General features: G+C 49.3%; 1 protein-coding gene across 2 annotated transcripts in view; it reads left to right on the top strand.

The window, feature by feature from the left end:
• BLK (BLK proto-oncogene, Src family tyrosine kinase) overlaps positions 1-12719 on the top strand; it is a 57275-nt gene extending 44556 nt beyond the window's left edge. For both annotated transcript variants that reach the window (XM_084833019.1, XM_084833017.1), the window contains exons 11-13: positions 3593-3743; positions 6160-6291; positions 11342-12719. In XM_084833019.1, coding sequence (XP_084689145.1) covers positions 3593-3743; positions 6160-6291; positions 11342-11553 — 495 coding nt within the window. In that variant the 3' untranslated portion in view covers positions 11554-12719. The remainder of the gene's footprint in view (positions 1-3592; positions 3744-6159; positions 6292-11341) is intronic.
• The last annotated feature ends 6023 nt before the right edge of the window (positions 12720-18742 follow it).

Below are 18742 nucleotides of genomic sequence, written 5' to 3'. Positions count from 1 at the left end.
AAATTAATTGAGCATGGCAGGGGGAAGCTTTGGAATACATCCTGAGCTTGGGTAAATGGCAAGATTTCAGCTTTGGCAGAAGTTCTCACATTTAGCCAGGGTAATGCAGAGGTGGGCAACCTGTAGCCCTTAGCTTCATTTTTAAAGCCCTCTGCAAGCGATTGGCTCAGATTTCTGGAAAGACCAATCTGTCTCTTCCTCAGAAGCCTGCTGAGTGAGTGGAATGGGCAAGGGGTAGAGGGAGAGAAGGGGGTGGCAGAAAGATAAAGAGAGAAAAGAGGTGGCAGAGAGAGGGGGGTAACAGGAAGGGAGAGGGAGGGAGACGGTAGAAAGAGAAATATAAGGGTGGGCAGAAAAAGGGAGAGAAGGGTTGGCAGAGAGAGAGAGAGATAAAGAAAGAATTGCCAGAAAGAGAAGAGGTGACAGAGAGAGAGAGAGAGAGAGAAAAGAAGTGGCAGGAAAAGAGAAAGGTTGGCAGAGAGAGAAGGGGAAAGGGATGAGAGAAAGAGAAAGGGGCAACAGAAAGAGATAGAAGGGGTGGCACAAAAAGAGGGGGGAGAGAAAGGAAGGAAGGAGAGAGAAAGAGAGAGAGAGAGAGAGAATTGGCAGAAAGAGGTGACAGAGAAAGAGAAAAGAAGTGGCTGAAAAAGAGAAGCGTTGGCAGAAAGAGAAGGGGGAAAGGATGAGAGAAAGAGAAAGGGGTAACAGAAAGAGATAGAAGGGGTGGCACAAAAACAGAGAGAGAGGGAGAGAGAAAAGAAGGAAGGAAGGAAGGAAGGAAGGAAGGAAGGAAGGGGGGAGAGAGAGAGAGAGAGAGAGAATGCCAACTTGCCAAGCCCCACCCATCACTGGCTTCAGCCCCATGTACCACTGACATGCGGTCCCTTGCATATTACCCCCAAAGAAATGTGTCTCTCAACAGAAAAAAGGTTCCCCAACTCTGGTGTAGTGGTTAGAGTACCTGACTGGAGAGACCTGGGTTCAAATCCACACTCAGCCATGAACCTCACTGGGTGATCTTGGGCCAGTCACTGTCTCCCAGCCTGACCTACCTGACAGGGTTGTAATGAAGATAAAACAGGGGAGATAAAGAACCATGTCGGCTGGGATATCGATGTAATAATGCTTCTTGATTTAGCCACCTATTCATCCCATGCTGTTTCACAAGATGCATGCATTTGTAGTGCGATCTGGCCTCAAAAAGCTGGTCCAATGATGGTATCCTTTGTGTGAAGAAAAACATAATAACAGCACACTGCACTGACCCCTCAGACACAATATTCTAGGCAAGCGCTAAAATTAGAAGTTATCGGCGTGTACTGGGTCCTGTGGTCAACCTAGCTCACACTCCCGCTCCTGAGTTTGCATGAGCTGAGGGGAAACCAGCCATCTGCCACTATCTCATTAACATCAGGACAGGAAGTGACGCCCATCTCTCCATTTTCCACTGAGGTGAGCAGCATTCGAGATGAAAGCTTGTCAGCTCAAGCGTGTCAGATATTTGTGGAAAGTCTCTTTTCATATCCTGTTTGAAACCACATGAAAGTGACGAGGTGGAAAATAAAACAACCACCAAAATTTCTATGGGGTAGAAAATAGTTGTGCCCCTTAAGTCGGAATGAAACCAAACAAGATGGAGGGTGAGCCATCTTTGGACTGACCTGGTTTGATACAGCATTGTTCTGCAGCAGCTAAAGGCTGGGATTGCACCAAAACTCTGGGATACTATCCCGGTGGAGATCCAACTGGCTTCCTCATTATTATCTTTTCAGCAAACATTGAAAACATTTTCATTTCAACAGGCAATTCAAGTGTGATTCTGCTCCTCTTCTCAGATGAATGTTATATTGATTACTAGGTTAAATGACATTGTTATGTAAATTTGTTTTTAGTATGGTTTCTCTCCCCCCCCCCACACACACACAATCCTTATGTTGTGTATTTTCATTGCTGTAAGCCGCATCAAGTACTCTATGCCCAGGTTCACACATAATGTGAGCCTGCGGTTCATTTAACCCATGATTTGTTACCCTACCCAGAGTTTGTCTGGCAGATGATGGAACAAACTGTGATTTGTTTCCTCAATTCCTGGGTTGTTTGTTTCCTCAATCTTTGCTTGCTCCCTCTCTGTATCTCAGATGCCTTTATGGAACATAGTACTAGCATGTACTATGTAACAGTACATAGTACATGCTGGGTTTTTTGTGCACTCTTGCCTGCCGCGTCTGCAGCCTAGCAAAACAACCCACAGTTCTGGGTTCATACTTAATGACAAGCCATGGTTTAAACAACCCAGAGTTCACAACCCAACAACAAACCATGGGTTCTCTTTCTGGGCCATTCATGGTTTACAAACCATGGTTTGTTTCTCTGGCCACATTCACACATCATGGCAGCCCAGAATGGAACAACCCATCTCATGGGTTAGTGTTGTGTGTGAACCAGGTGATTGAGGAGAAGAACAGGATCAAAATATATTGGGCTGGATCCAGACATAGTGATGCTTAGAACTTAAGTTAGTCGTTGATTTCCATAGGTCTACTCTGCACATGACTAAGTCTGGATCCCACCCATTATCAACAACAACCACACCCTTTTTGGTGGGCTTTCAAACATTGGAGGGGTTGGAGAAAGCACAACAGAAGCTTGGAGATAAGTAGCAATCATTCTCCTAGGGCTTGCTACTAATACATTCTATTGCCCATATGAAAGTATTCATTCAGTCATTCATTTGCTCATTATATTTATACCTTGTTTATCAAGCAAGATTATTAGCTCCCATCCACACAAAGGTACAATATAATTAGGGATGTGTTGGAGGGGGAGGGGAAAGACTCTTCTGCCCCACAGCAGTTGGAGATATAGTCCAGGTTACAGGTTCTTCCCTCAAGAGCAGGGGATGGGCAACTCATGGCCCTCCATAGGTTTTGGCCTACAGCTCCCATGCTCTCTCCCCATTGGGTATGCTGGCTAGGGCTGATGGCAGTTGTAGGTCAATATTCTAGAGGAAGGGACACAGAAGGAGATGCACTGGCTGGTGGAGGGGGATGCCAAACCTAGAGATGGGGGAGAAATTTATTTGGTTTGCATTTTAATGTAAACCTCCCTCATGCTCACTTCCCAAACGAATACATGAGCCAAATCGCAGTTTTTACTCTCCTCCGAATTTTGCGATGCAGCTCTGCAATCAAAATATGTGTCTATTAGGGGGAAATGCACACAATCACATGTGTATTAGTAAAAAAAAAAAATACAAAAATGCATTGAACTAAGGAGAATTGCTTAGGAAAATCACATACATTCTGCAAAATTGCATTAAAATGAATATATTCTGCAAAACTGCATACAAAAATGCACAAAATATTTTGCATGATAATGCAAACCAAATTTGCTCAGACTTTAAAAACAAGGACATCGCCAGCTGATGCAGAAATGGAACAGAAAGAATTTAAGATTGGGGAAACGAGACACCAGGAGAAAATGAAATTGACAGATTTGTCCATGCCAATCCACAGAAGCCGTCTTCTGCAGATTAGCAGAATCTTTGATCACGCTACACAGTTTCATTCCATGTTGTCCTTTTCCTTTGTAGGTTGCCGAAGGGATGGCGTACATCGAGAGAATGAACTCCATCCACAGGGACCTAAGAGCCGCTAACATTCTGGTCTCGGAGACCCTCTGCTGCAAAGTCGCAGACTTTGGCCTGGCGAGGATCATAGAGAATGAATACCTTGCGCAAGAAGGTCCGTCCAATGCTCGCAGCTTCGTAGCACAATTCCAGGTCATGTTCCATGGGGCAACAGCAGGGTGGGGGCAAAGGGTTACCCTCTTGGAGCAGAAGTACTGCTCACTCAGCAGTTTTATGCATCAGGCTGCTTGTCTTTCATCATGATGCCTGGCTCATACCGTCTCTAATATTCTGGGAAGAAAATAGCATCCAGCTTCAATCACAGAAAAACTTAACATGGGGTAGGGGGTGGGGAATTATTCCTGGCATGCCAGCTTTCCGTGCGCACAAAGCTTTGTCCTCCTTTTTTGGCGGGGAAGTATTTGACAGTACAGTCCCCTTACTCACAGTCTGAAACGATACAGGCCAAGAAAAGCTTCAGCACATGATGCAGCTGCAGGTATAGACTGGCTTTCTTCGACCAGGTGAGCCCTCAGCCCTGAAAAAGACTATTGGGGGTGTTTGGTGTTAACCAGGTCACACCAAGTCTTTTTTTAGTGATCCCTTGTCGAAAGAGAGAGAAACGAAGAATTGGCTGAGGTTGCCCACTTGACGAGTGTCATGCTTTTTGCCTGTCACTCCTAATTATTATATTATTATTATTTTTATTATTATTATTATTATTATTATTAATTACATTGAGAGCCATCGTGGTATAGTGGTCTGAGTGTTAGACTGGGAGCTGGGAGATCCAGGTTCTAGTCCCCACTCGGCCATGGAAGTTCACTGGGTGACTTTGGGCCAGTCACAGACTCTCAGCCCAACCCACCTCACAGGGTTGTTGTTGTGAGGATAAAGTGGAGAGGAGGAGGATTATGTACGCCACCTTGGGTTCCTTAAGGAGGAAAAAAGGCGGGATATAAATGTAATACATAAAAAAAGATAAATAAATATATGCCCAACAGCTGAGGCTCTCTGGGCAGTTCACAACAACTGAAACCATAAAATACAACACGACAAAACACAAGACTTTAAAAGTTTAAAAGGAGCATGTAAAACCAAAGCAAAACCCAACAACAGTTGCAGCCCAGGGAAAGCCTGGGTGAACAAGTGTGTTCTCAGGAGGCATTTAGAGATGTCACGTTTTCTGCCTCCCGAACTACATGAGGGTTTTCCAGAGGGCGGGTGCCGCTACAGAGAAGGCCCGCCGTTGGGGTTCTTCTTGGCAACATTCCATTCATTTTGGAATGACCAGCACGGCCTCCTCTGATGATCTTAGATGTGCCTGTGTTCTCCTCCTCCTATATGTTCCTCCCTACCTGTGCATTGAGATCAGCTAGGATTTGACAGTCTACCTTTTATGTTGATAAGGCCACTGGATGGTACAAACAAGGTCTTTAATTGTTGTCTAAAGGACAATCATAAGGAAGCCATCCACATCTGGATATTCCAGAGCAGATGTTTAAGCTGGAAAATGCATCTCGAGGATCCTATAAATGGAGGGTTGGGAAGGACCCTCCATCAGGCAGGCAGATGTTTTAACTAAGGATGACCGCCTGTGCCCCACACAAGGCAAAGTGAGGTGGATTTGGGGAGACAAAGAACCAAATCAGACAATATGGACCCAGTTCCTCTATTGCCCATGGTGGGCAAGAGCATGCCTTAAGCAGAGGGGCCGTAGCTCAGTGGCGGAGCACGTGCTTTGCAGAAAGTCCCAGGTTCGATCCCCGGCTTCTCCAGGCAGGGCTAGACAGACCGATGGTCTGGCTCAGAGTAAGGCAGCTTCCTTGGTTCCTTCGCCTCGTCTCCCCACTCACCTGGTGCCCCCCAGTGCCACCAGCTGCTTGCTGGGGAATCAGTGTTTCATTGTAATACTGAGTTTATCCTATGTCCATTGAATTGTGTTTGCCTTATTTGACTTTATTGGTGTGTTTTGCAAACTTCTTTTTTTCAAATGTGATGTACCTTGATTTGTTGATGTTTATTGTGAACCGCTTTGGGGGAAGCAGTGCATAAATAAACTGAACAAACTAAACCATCATTTGGATAGGGCCGAGGCATGTGAAATCCAGTGCGCACAGGCTCAGGTCACGGGGGTTGGTTCCCAAATTGTATCTCAGAGGTAATGGCCATGCAAAATAGGCCTGTGCGCAGTGGACGATACATGCACAGGCTTCCAATTCAGCCTTCACCAACCTGGCACCCTCAGAGGTGTTGGACTACATCTCCCATAATCCCCAGCCAGCTATGTGCTCCAACACATCTGGAGGACACCAGGCTAGGGAGGGCTGCTCTATCTGTGGGGCAGGCACCCCAGTGGATGCGGTGGAATGGTGCACTCACTCTTGCTTCCACTGTACACCTTCTGCAGGGAGCAGTCAGGATCCAAATCATCACGTTCAGCCCAGAGTGTCTCACTGGGGATGTTCAAAGTCTGAATCTGACCGGAAGGCTCTGTAGCATCTCATTATGAATGTACCCTTTCCCGACAGGTGCCAAATTCCCTATCAAGTGGACGGCGCCAGAGGCAATTAACTTTGGGGTTTTCACCATCAAATCTGACGTCTGGTCTTTCGGGATTCTTCTCACTGAAATTATCACCTATGGACGGTGTCCCTATCCAGGTATGGTAGCCTGCAATATCATATCATTCATTATGCTGAGCAGAGGGCATTTAGTTATTGCATTTCCACTGCATTTGTGGCCTTCCCCATTCCCAGTTGCTCATGGTGAATTATTTCTTTTTATTTATTTCTTAATTTTTTGCAATGTGTTAAAAACTTTGTGTGCAAGAGAGAGAGAGAGAAAGAGCATTTTTGCTAGGATACCTCCTAGAGATGTAAAAGCCTGGGAGTGGGGGGATGGAAAAATGCGGAGGGGGGACTCTTGGATGTTTTTGTCCATGGAAAAATCCAGAAAAAGCAGCCCCCTTCCTAATTTTTCCACTTTTTCCCCAGTATTTTTTCCCCCAGGCTTCACATCTCTACTATCTCTTCATCAACCAAAAAGCAGCCCCCTCCCTAATTTTTCCAAGTTTTCCCCAGTTTTTTCTTTCCCCCAGGCTTCACATCTCTACTATCTCTTCATCAACCAAAAAGCTGGAACTTCGCATGAAACCAGGTTACCAGGAATGCCAGGAAAAGGACATTAGTATGCATTTCCCTTGAGCAGTTTAAGCCTAGCCTTCTCCCTGATATGCTAACTTTTCACATGTGGGGAGGTTTTTTTACATGGGGAGCAGGCAGTACAGGCTGGCTGGGGCATGCTGGGAATTGTAGGAGTTTCTCTGTCTATGCATGCATAGGATTGCAGCCTTAATAGGTGAATTAGATGACATATTTATGAATTCAGGCCACAGTACACAACCAGCTGTGTTTGCAGAGATCTCATCAGCTTCACATTCTCCCTTGAGCCTGGTGTATGACCTGCTTTTCACTAAGCTGTTATTACTTTCCTTAAAATGTCTCTCAGCCCCCGCTGTTGTTCATGATGTGCTGATGTGTGTGGATTTACAAAACTCGGGCCAGCAAAACCTCTTCTTCCTGGAATAAAGAGCTTCGACACCAGCTGCAGACTTCTTATAGCTGCAGTGTGGAAAGGGCTTTCCTTTTTTTAACATGTTTGGAAAGCTCTTAATTTAATGAATTTTAAAAACGGTAACCCTTGCCCCGCCCCCAACCAAATTTGAGGCACTGTGGTTAGACTAGAATTCAAAACAAATGAATGGGCAATACATGATATTTTGGGCTTTTCCTGATAGCGACATTTGGGGAGGGATTTGCTAGATATTTCTTTATTCTAGCCAGAGTTGAAGCTGATTGGGGGTGGGGGGAAGAAGGGTAAATTCCATAGGAAGCTATAGGGCTTTGTTCCCCTGGTGAAGAGGGTGCGCATAGGAGCCCTAGAGAGGTTACTGAACCTCCAGGGGTGGGCGCTCACCCCTTTGGCCTCCAAGAGATGGCCTTCTCCTCTTAAGGGATGGGATTATTTAGTATTGCAGCCTCCTGTTAAAAAGGCAGTTAGCAGAGAAAATAACAAAACCCAGCACAGAATGAGTGTTTACCAGTCCCACATGCACACAAAAGGCTTTTTTAAAAGACCACACCTTTCTTTAATGAAGAAAGAAAAACAGCTGTACTCACGAATATTCTTGCACATACAAATGCAGGCACAGCGTAGGGTCTCGAGAGAGTTTGTTCAGTCCATTTTGTGTTTCTTTACACAGGCAGGAGCAAGAGAGCGACCTATGTGTTCACAGCAATGGAGGAAGGTCGGAGCAGGGTGGGGGAGAAGGGGAGGAGCAGGCAATCACACTGTAAGCTATAGAGATCCTAAAGCTAGTTATGCCCCAAATACCCATGCATTAACTATGTCATTGCAACACTGCCCCTTTCCAGTAACTTGCAGGCAGCGTTGCAATATTCCCAACATTAAGAACATAAGGAGTGCCTTGAGAACATAGGAAGAGCCGTGCTGGATCAGACCAAGGGTCCATCTAGTCCAGCATTCTGTTCGCACAGTGGCCAACCAGCTGCCCACGGGAAGCCCACAAGCAGGACACGAGTGCAACATCACCCTCCCACCCATGTTCCCCAGCAACTGGGGTACGTAGGCATACTGCCTCTGAAACTGGAGGTAGCATATAGCCATCAGGACTAGTAGCCACTGGTAGCCTTAACTCCAGAGATTCCTCCTTGGCCACTGCCCTGTCTGCTGCAGGCTCCCACATCCCAGCACTTTATGCTGGCCGATACAAATCGTGTGGGCCTGGCAGCTGACTCATTCATTCATTCATTCATACATTCAAAGCATTTTTCTTCCGCTCTTCCGTCAAAAAGGCTCCCAGAGTTGTGCAGAAGAGTCAGTCATTAGGTCGTCTTTACCCTCGGGTTTAAAATCGAAAGAAAGACACAAAAGGCAGCAAAAGGGGCTGGGAGAAGGAGGAAAAAAGCATGATGACCGCCGAGTGATGGATTCCGTTGCCCTGAGGGCTGGCAATGTCCCTATTCTGGAAGCAATCGCGCTCAGGTTTGCACTGCATCTATTGTCCACCTGGCCTGTTCCTCTTTCCCTTTTCCCCTTCTGCAGTTCCTCTTCTTTTAGGGTGGCCATGGGTCCCGCTTGACAGAGGACAGCTCTCTCATCTCTACAGCTGTCTTTCTGAAGGCGTCCTCTATTCAAAGGACTGTGCGGTCCAAATCCAGTTTAAAGATAAAGAACCATGAGCGGGGAGAGCAGGCCGGGGCCTAGCAGTTGCCCATCCACAGTTAGCAGCCCCGGGGCACAGCCTGAGCAGGCACACAGGAGCAGACCTGGTCACGGCCTTTCAACTATGGGCCAGTGGAGGCTGGTGTCTCCGATGCCAGTGGGGCGGTGAATCCGCTCCGGGTTTCAGTCAGAACCAGTCGGAATTCTAAAGGAGTTTTAGAATTCCGACTGGTTCTGACTGAAACCCAGAGCTGGCATCGGAGACACCAGTCTCCACTGCTGTGTGCAGAGTTATTTTATTTCTATTTAAAGCAGGGGTGTTGAACCTCTTTCAGCCCCAGGGCCAAATGCCATTTCAGGGGCCGAAAATACCAGACTATTTTTGCTTAAAGCTCTTCCTGCCTGTAACTGAGCCTAAGGAGAGGCATTTCAACCTTTTGGAGTGGGGAAAGGTCTGCACAAGAGCCAGGAAACTGCCACACTATTGCCAGCCAGAAGAAAGGTGGGGGTGGCCGGGGGAAGGGGATGGCCAAGGGAAACTGTTAACGCCATCTGTGAGGCATAATTAGAAAAGGAACTGAGAATAAAACTGCCAACATCATACTGCCCCTATTCAAAGCTATGGTGCGACCACACTTGGAATACTGTGCCCCGTTCTGGTCACCACACCTTAAAAAAAAATATTGGTGAGCTGGAAAAGGTGCAGAAAAGGGCAGCTAAAATGATCAAGGGGCTGGAGCATCTCCCCTACGAGAGAAGGTGACAACAGCTGGGGTTGTTTCACTTGGAAAAAAGGAGGGTCAGGGGAGACATGATGGAGGTCTGCAAGATTATGCCTGGTGTGGAGAGTGTGGTGAGGGAGACATTTTTCTCCCTCTCTCAAAATACTGGAACCCGGGGTCATCCTATGAAGCTGATTGGTGGGAGATTCTGGACGGATAAAAGGAAGGCCTTCTCCACACAGCGCAGAGTTAAACTAGGGAATTCGCTACCACAGGGTGTAGTGATGGCCATCAGTTTGGATGGCTTTAAAAGGGGGTTGGACAAATGCCTGGAGGAGAAGGCTATCAATAGCTACTAGTCCTGATGGCTATGTGCTCCCTCCAGTACCAGAGGCAGTGAGCCTATGTACACCAGTTGCTGGGGAACATGGGTGGGAGGGTGCTTTTGTGGTCATGTCCTGCTTGTGGGTTCCTGGTCGACAGCTGGTTGGCCACTGTGTGAACAGAAAGCTGGACTAGATGGACCCTTGGTCTGATCCAGCAGGGCTCTTCTTATGTTCTTATGAAACCCCTGAGGACCAGATAGGGCCCCAGACAGACCAGATTAGGATCCTGTGCCTGATGTTCTTCATCCTTGATGTAAATGATCATCATTATTTCTAGATGTGTGTCTGTACGTATGAATTAGCATGTGCAAATGCTATGCAGATCTGTGCCCTTTCGAGGGGTAATGCATTTCCTCTTTGGAGGTGAGACATAGGTGGCCATCCTTTGCCTGGCTCCAAGGCAGAGTCCCAACCCCGGAAACTGAGAGCATATGAACCTGCCTTATTGGGACTCAGACCCTTGGCCCACCTGGCTTAGTATTGTCTGAGATGCCCAGGACTGAACCGAGGACCTTCCACACTCAGATCATGTGCTCTGCCATTGAACGTCCGCCTCTCCCTCAACTCCGCCATGGCATTCCAGTCAGGGCCAGCGTCAAGGGTAGGCACTGTTGGGCACGTGCCAAGGGCCCACCCCCCAGCAGGGGCCCACTGACAAGAGCCCCCTGGAGTCGCTCCTCCTCTTCACCCTTGCACCCTGCTTGTCCACCTGCCCCTCGCTGTCGCCCAGACAAGGGTGGTGGTGAGGAGGAGAAGCAGGAGATGCCTCAGCCTCCTTGCTCACCAGCTCTCTGCCTATCAAGCAAGCAAGTGGCAGCAGTGATGAGAAAGGGGAGGAGCTGGGGACCATGGCGGTGAGAAGGGGGACTCCCGCAAGGGACGGGGCCTTTTGAGGGCGTCTTGTCCAAGAGGCCTCAAAACCCTGGAGCCAGCCCTGGCTCCAATGCCTGGGAAGTCGCATGCCCTTCATCGCCCAGGGAGGGGCTTCCGCTTTCGGGTCCAGTCGCACGCCACACAGGGCAGTAGCACGTTCCCGGTTCTTCCCCTGACATCGCCTGAAAATCTTGTTCCCTCTGCTGGTTGGCTGCTGTTCACCTCCCACCTGGTGGTTTAAAAAAAGAGAGGCCTGTGCCTCTGATGTCAGTGGGGTGGTGAATCTGCTCCGGGTTTCAGTCAGCACCAGTCAGAACTCTAAAGGAGCTCTCCAAGGTGCGGAAGCACCTTGGAGAGCTCCTTTAGGGTGCTGACTGGTGCTGACTGAAACCCGGAGCAGATTCACCGCCACTGACATGGGAGCCACCAGGTTCAACTGGGGCAATTATAAACAGCTTTCCAAATTCTGTCTTTCCCTTCCTCAGCTATGACCAATCCCGAAGTGATCCAGAATCTGGAACGGGGCTACCGGATGCCCCGCCCAGAATCTTGCCCCCTTGAACTCTATACTGTCATGCAGAAATGCTGGAAGAACAACCCCGAAGAAAGGCCCACCTTTGAATACCTCCAGTCTACCCTCGAGGACTTTTACACAGCCACGGAAACGCAGTACGAACCTGAGCCCGCGACCCCCTGAGCTACGGCGGTTGGGTGACGCTGGAAGAGAGTTCTTCGGATCGCAGGGCGGACACCAGGGACTTTGCCAAGCTGTTTGGTATCTCTCTAACTTTGCGCCTCGCCCTGTTCTTAAGCAAATGGGAAAGGAACTGGTTCCCTTATAAGGCCATGAGTCACAAGGAGCGGTGCTCCTTGGCGTAAGGAGAGGAACTGAGAAGGGAAGACGTGACTGCCTTTTAAATTATACTCTGTCACCTGCCCCAGCCTAATCCAACCCATTAAACTATAATTTAAACTGCCAACCCCGAATCATTAGTCAAGGGAACGAAAGAACTCAGGAGGGCAAGCAGGATCTCACCCACTGGCCAAGCCCAAAGGATGATGTGCCTGCTGTCCACACACCCAAGTGGCCCCATCTTTGGCACTAGCGAGAAAGGACCATAGACATATACTGCTGTATGCATAGAGGGCTCTTCCTTGGGATCAGGAACCCTGATTGGCCCAGTTGTATGGATGGAGGGCTCTTCCTTGTGATCAAAAACCCTGATAGGCTGAGCTGTACAGATGCAAGGCTCTGGCTTGTGATCAGGAACCCTGATTGGCCCAGTTGTATGGATGGAGGGCTCTTCCTTGTGATCAAAAACCCTGATTGGCTGAGCTGTATGGATGCAAGGCTCTGGCTTGTGATCAGGAACCCTGATTGGTCCAGTTGTATGGATGGAGGGCTCTTTCTTATGATCAAAAACCCTGATTGGTTGAGCTGTATGGATGCAAGGCTCTGGCTTGTGATCAGGAACCCTGATTGGTCCAGTTGTATGGATGGAAGGCTCTTCCTTGTGATCAAAAACCCTGATTGGCTGAGCTGTACGGATGCAAGGCTCTGGCTTGTGATCAGGAACCCTGAACAGCCCAGTTGTATGGATGGAGGGCTCTTCCTTGCGATCAAAAAACCCGATTGGCCCAGCTTTATAGATGCAGGGCTCTTCCTTGTGATCAGGAACCCTGATTGGCCCAGTTGTATGCACAGAGGGCTCGTCCTTGTGATAACCCCCCCCCAAATCTTGGCAGGGGGATTTGGGGAAAATACTTTGCAGTAGGGAGGTTTAATCCTCCCCTCCTGGTGCATGGTGGTCCATGGTATACACACTTACTCTCGAGTAAAAAAATAAATTAAGACTCCTCAGTGACATGCTGTGCAATTAACATGTAGTTTGACTCAGACAAAGTTGGGGAGTGTGCAAACATGGAAAGTCAAAACATGGGCCTGTCCAGCTCAGTATCATCTTTGGCAACTGGCAGTGGATTTCCAGGGTTTCAGAGGGGTGTCTTTCCATCACTCTATCCCACTGGAGATGCCATGGAATGAAGCTACAACTTCTGCACGCAAAGCATACACCCTACCACTGAGACACCACCCTTCCGTTATAGTGGAGGCTGGTGGCTCCGATGTCAGTGGGGCAGTGAAACCACTCAGGGTTTCAGCCCGAACCAGTCAAAACTCTGAAGGAGTGATTGCTTTGCACCTTGGATAGCTCCTTCAGAGTTCTGACTGGTTCGGACTGAAACCTGAAGTGAATTCACCGCCCCACTGACATCGGAGCCAGCAGCCTCCATGGCTCCTTTCCCTGCCAGAGACTCGAACCAGCAGCTGCATGAAGGACGAGGTGCTCTGTCAGAACCTGGTTCCACCCGGGAGATTCCACCTGGAGCAGAGCTAATAGCAAAAGCATTCAGTCTGCTTATGCGATTTGTGTGGGCAGATAGCATGGGCCAGGCCAGCGTTCAGGTTCTCATGGAGGGTGAAAGAGCTGTGCACCCAAATGGGGGTGCGAGCAAGAACAACCATCGCAGGAGCCACCAATCGGTGTGCGAAGGAGGAAGCACAGCCTCGCCCATCTGCCGTGCAGCCTCTCGTGCGTTGGTGTGTGAAGGGGTGAACTCCGGCTGAGCGAGCTGCATGTGGGCGGGCGAGGCCATTCAAGCACGCGAGGGGCAGCTCTCCTGCAAGCAGCCTGACCCGCCTTCTGGCTTTGACCCAAAGGGGAAAGGCAAGATGAGCCCCCAAATCAGTCAGGTTTCGGGGGTCAGTTGGCAAGGCTGTCACCATTTCCAGTCACACCCGCACTTTAATGTCCTAGCTCGGGTGTTGAAGCTCTTTCGACCCGAGAGCCAAATTCCATTTCGGAGAAGCGCTCGGGGGCCGCATTGCAGTGGTGGGCAGGGCCAAAGGCAAGGGGCGGGGCCAAATACCAGCTTAAAGCTGTTATGACCAGTAACTAAGCCTTAGAAGAGACATTTCAACCTTTCTAGAATGGGAGGGGGGGACTGCTCAGGAGCCCGGAAACCACCAAGCGATTGGCAGCTGGGGAAAGAGGGTGGTGCCAAGGGAAAGGGGCGTGGCCATTGGGGAACTGTGGAGGGCTACATTTGGCCCACAGCCTGTGGTCCTTTACCCCTGTCCTAACTGGGTGTAGTGCTATATTACATCCGCCTGCGTGATAACCAGTGGAGGCTGGTGGTGCCTATGTCAGTGGGTTGGTGAATCCGCTCCAGGTTTCAGTCAGAGCCAGTCAGAACTCTGAAGGAGCTATCCAAGGTGCTTCACTCCTTCAGATTTCTGACTGGTTCTGACTAAAACCCGGAGTGGATTCACTGCCTCACTGACATCGGAGCCCCCAGCCTCCACTGAGAACATCGCTCTGAAATCACGACTTGAATGACGATGACAGACATGAGCCAACGAGCACAGCAGTAGTCTTATCATCCCACAGCATGGTGGCCTTTTCCTATCCCCCCTTCCTTCATGGAAGGGGGCGTAGCTCAGTGGTAGAGCCCCTGCTTTACATGCAGGAGGTCCCCGGTTCGATCCCCGGCATCTTTGGATAGGGCTGGAAGAAACCCTGGAGATGCTGCTGCCAGTCCGTGCCACCAATACTGGGCTAGTTGGACCCAGGGTCTGACTCCGTAGAAGGCAGCCTCCTATTTATTTATATTTTATTTATTATTGCATTTATATCCCGCCTTTTTTTCCTCTTGCAAGGAACCCAAGGCGGCTTACATTATCCTCCTCCTCCTCTCCCTTTTATCCTCACAACAACAACCCTGTGAGGTAGGTTGGGCTGAGAGTCTGTGACTGGCCCAAAGTCACCCAGTGAGCTTCCATGGCCGAGTGGGGACTAGAACCCGGATCTCCCGGCTCCCAGTCCGTCACTCTTGCCACTACACTACACTGGCTCTCATTCTCCTATGTTCCACTTACCCAGCCAGGGTGAAGCAGTGTGGTGGTTTTCCAACTCTAAACATTAAGGAAGCCCTTTCCACCTTGACTCATCTGCAAAGGGACCCCTGCAAGTCTTCCATTGAACACTGTGGGAGATTTGGGGAGCTGTTTTAGGGGACACCTCAGGTTACATTGGCTGTGCCCGTTGGCACTCTCTGCTACCCTGCGTGAAGATACCTTGCATTTCCCTCTGGCCATTGACTATCAGCCCTGAGTCATGATAGGCAAGCCGGCTTGGAGGAAAGCTGATCTCCCATTTCTGATCTTACTCCGGAACCCCAGCTATGTTTCTGAGATACCCCAGGCCTCCCGAGACCTCGGTCTGAGTGAGCGCCGCTTGTCTTCCATGTGGGACTTGGCCTGTTGAGGTGCGGTTGTGAGGGCAAAATGGGATAACCCTCAATGTATTGTGCCCTGAGCACCTTAGGAGAAGGTAAAGGTAAAGGTGTCCCCAACCAGTCGTGTCCGACTCTAGGGTGCGGTGCTCATCCCCGTTTCTAAGCCGAAGAGCCAGCGCTGTCCAAAGATGCTTCCGTGGTCATGTGGCCGGCATGACTGAACACGGAGGTGCACGGAACGCTGTTACCTTTCCCGCCGAGACGGTACCTATTTATCTACTTGCAATTTCTTGCTATCGAACTGCTAGGTTGGCAGAAGCTGGGACTGAAGACGGGAGCTCACTCCATCACGCAGCACTCGGGTCTCGAACTGCTGACCTGCCAACCTTCCAGTCTGCAGTTCAGCGCCGTAACCACTAAGCCACCACGGCCCCCCTTAGAAGAAGAGCAGGGTACAAATGTGATAACTAAACAATACATGCCAGTTAAACTTCCCGCTCTGTCCATTATGAGAGGAAAAGAGGAAATGTTACCAAGCTAGAATCCTCAGGCTCAGACCCTGAAATCCAGACAGAGGAGGGGGTGACCCCTGGAAGATCAGGGGGGAGCCTAATGTTGATTATTTCAGAATCTTAAAAACATTTGTTCATAAAGGCTATTGCTTACTATGCAGAGAAACCCACATTTTGCCATGTTCCACCCACACTTCCTCTATAAAACCCAAACAGAGATGAGAAACCACCCACACAAACGGGCGCACATCTGTCGTATCACCCTGCAGCAGGGCTGCCTTCCCTTGTCCACCCCAGCCCGGGGAATCTGGTGCAGTGGTTTCATCCAGCATCCATTATTGACCTGGTCCAAACATTCCACATGGCAAGGGCCAAACTACATGTTATGCATGAGCACGTGTGACTGGAGTGTAACCTGACGGCCCACCCATCAATCACAGGAGCAGAGGAAGCTGCCTTATCTCGACTCAGACCCTGGGTCCATCTAGCCCAGTATTGTCAACACTGGCTGGCAGCAGCGGCTCTCCAGGGTCTCAGGCAGGATGCCTTCCTGGCCCTACCTGGAGATGCAGGGATCAAACCAGGGACCCTGCATGCAAAGCGGGTGTTCTACCACTGAGCCCCTCCCTGACTGAACTATTGATTCATAAGAACATAAGAAGATCCCTGCTGGATTAGTCCAAGAACACAAGAAGAGCCCTGCTGGATCAGACCAAGGGTCCATCTAGTCCAGCATTCTGTCCACACAGTGGCCAACCAGCTGCCCACGGGAAACCCACAAGCAGGGCATGAGTGCAACAGCCCTCTAACTGATGGAACATCACAACTCTGCTTTGTGTCGCCGAACTTGGAAAGAGTTTTTTTTGCAGCCGGGGCTGCGGTCACCAAGGGGCGGCATTTGAAGTCGTCCTTCTTCCAGGTGTCCACTAGGTGTCTCTCTCCCCTCACATACCCTGCACAGGCCTCTGTTATTCGGGAAGGTGTGTTTACACGGGGTGCTAAGAAGGCCCTTTGGGATGCGTGCAGCGGATCCTTTTCTGGAGCAGCGAGAGCGCAATCCAAGGTCTTCGTTGCAGAGAGGATGAGCAATTTCCCTGCCAAATGCCGCTCCCTTCAAAATGAAATCTTCAATATCCATTAAAATGTAATCATTCCGATCAAGAACAAAAAGCGGCTCCTGATAGACAAAGAATAGTATCCCATGTTAGTCCTACTTAGAGTAGACCCATTTTATTTATTTTTATTTATTTATTGCATTTATATCCTGCCTTTTTTCCTCCAAGGAACTCAAGACGGCATACATAATCCTCTGCCTCCTCTCCATTTTATCCTCACAACAACCACCCTGTGAGGTGGGTTGGGCTGAGAGTCTGTGACTGGCCCAAAGTCACCCAGTGAGCTTCCATGGCCGAGTGGGGACTAGAACCCGGATCTCCCGACTCCCAGTCCAGCACTCTAGCCGCTACACCACACTGGCTCTCAATTCCATTGAAATGAATGTAACTTAAGTTAGTCATGACTGACTTAAGCCCCATTCATTTCAGTGGATCTACTCTAAGGAGGGCTGGGATACTATCCAAACACTTTTAGTCTGGCATAAGCTTTCATGAACGCTTCATCAGATGCCTGAAGTATTAACTTCAAATTGGTAGATTTGTATACAAAAGATGGGGAGGGGAGAATGTAGTCAGAGGGAATTGAAATGCAAAAAATTCAGACAGCGATAATAACTTTAACAGTGGCCATTCTCAGACTGTTGTTAGGTGGTAACACAGACATTTGCAGTGGTGAGCAAATGTAGTCTTTATAACCACGGGAAATGGAGTGGAATCTCTTGATGAATTTGGCAGTGTCCTGCGGCAATGGGCATTAAAATGGCAAACGTGGTTCAGTGTAAGCAAGTGTAAAGTGATGCACCATGGGGCAAAAAATCCTAACTTCCTGTATACCCCGGTTGAGTCTGAGCTGGTGATGACTGACCAGGAAAGGGAACTTAGGGTTGTGGTGAACAGCTCAATGAAAATGTCGACAGCCACCTGTCAGGGATGCTCTGACTTGGATTCCTGCATTGAGCGGGGGGTTGACTCGATGGTCTTGTAGGCCTCTTCCAACCCTACTATTCTAGGATTCTGTGATTCTATGACTATAAACGTAAAGGTGTCCCCAGCCAGTCTTGTCCGACTCTAGGGGGTGGCGCTCATCTCCATTTCTAAGCCGAAGAGCCAGCGCTGTCCGAAGACACTTCCGTGGTCATGTGGCCTGCATGACTGAACACCGAGGTGCACGGAACACTGTTACCTTTCCCGCCGAAGCGGTACCTATTTATCTGCTTGCAATTTCTTGCTTTCGAACTGCTAGGTTGGCAGGAGCTGGGACTGAAGATGGGAGCTCTCTATGACTACATAGACTACATTTGGTCAGATCCAGCATGGCTCCTCTTACAATCTTAAATTCAGTTATCTAGCCAAGGTGGGAGGAGCGTAAGCCTTTTGGTGGGTGCGCACTGAGTTCCTCATTTTGAGGGTGAGGCCAGATTTCCCTAGTAATCGGAGCGCCTAGGGCTACAGGTGTACCAAATTTCGGGGCTCTCACCCATCAAGGAGTAGTCCCCTAAACATGTTATTCCCCTGCCCACCATGAGCAAATGAGTGGCAAAAAAGTAGTATCTGAACCATGGACGTCTGAGCTCACACGACACCACCCATCACACTCCCGAGTGTCTGCCTTTCCATGCCTACCCCGTTTGACATTGTGCGCTCACTTCTCTTCCTTGTGCCCTTCAGGTTACATCCTAGGTGGTCCTCAGAGCCCACCACAGGGCTTGCTTCTCTTCTGATAAAGCAGGGGTCAGAGGGGTCATCTCCAGGTCAAAGCCTGAGCATGCTCCAGCCCTCTCTGGACATGATGCACTTCAAGGGTAGCTGCGTCTGAGGCTAGCCACGCTCTGATCTTTAATAGCCCAGCGGCAGCTTGTTTAAACTGCCCTCACCTTGATGTGGCAGTGGCTTCAGTGGGTGATTTATTACCTTGCCCCCCACAGTCCTCTCCTCCCTTCTGCTCCCCATCGCATCACAGCAA

Source organism: Heloderma suspectum, chromosome 1 (assembly GCF_057233095.1).
Source record: "Heloderma suspectum isolate Gila_16-S chromosome 1, 16-S_ref, whole genome shotgun sequence".
Classification (NCBI taxonomy): Eukaryota; Metazoa; Chordata; class Lepidosauria; order Squamata; family Helodermatidae; genus Heloderma; species Heloderma suspectum.
Note: the sequence above shows the minus strand (reverse complement) of the source record. Positions and strands in the feature narration are given on the sequence as shown.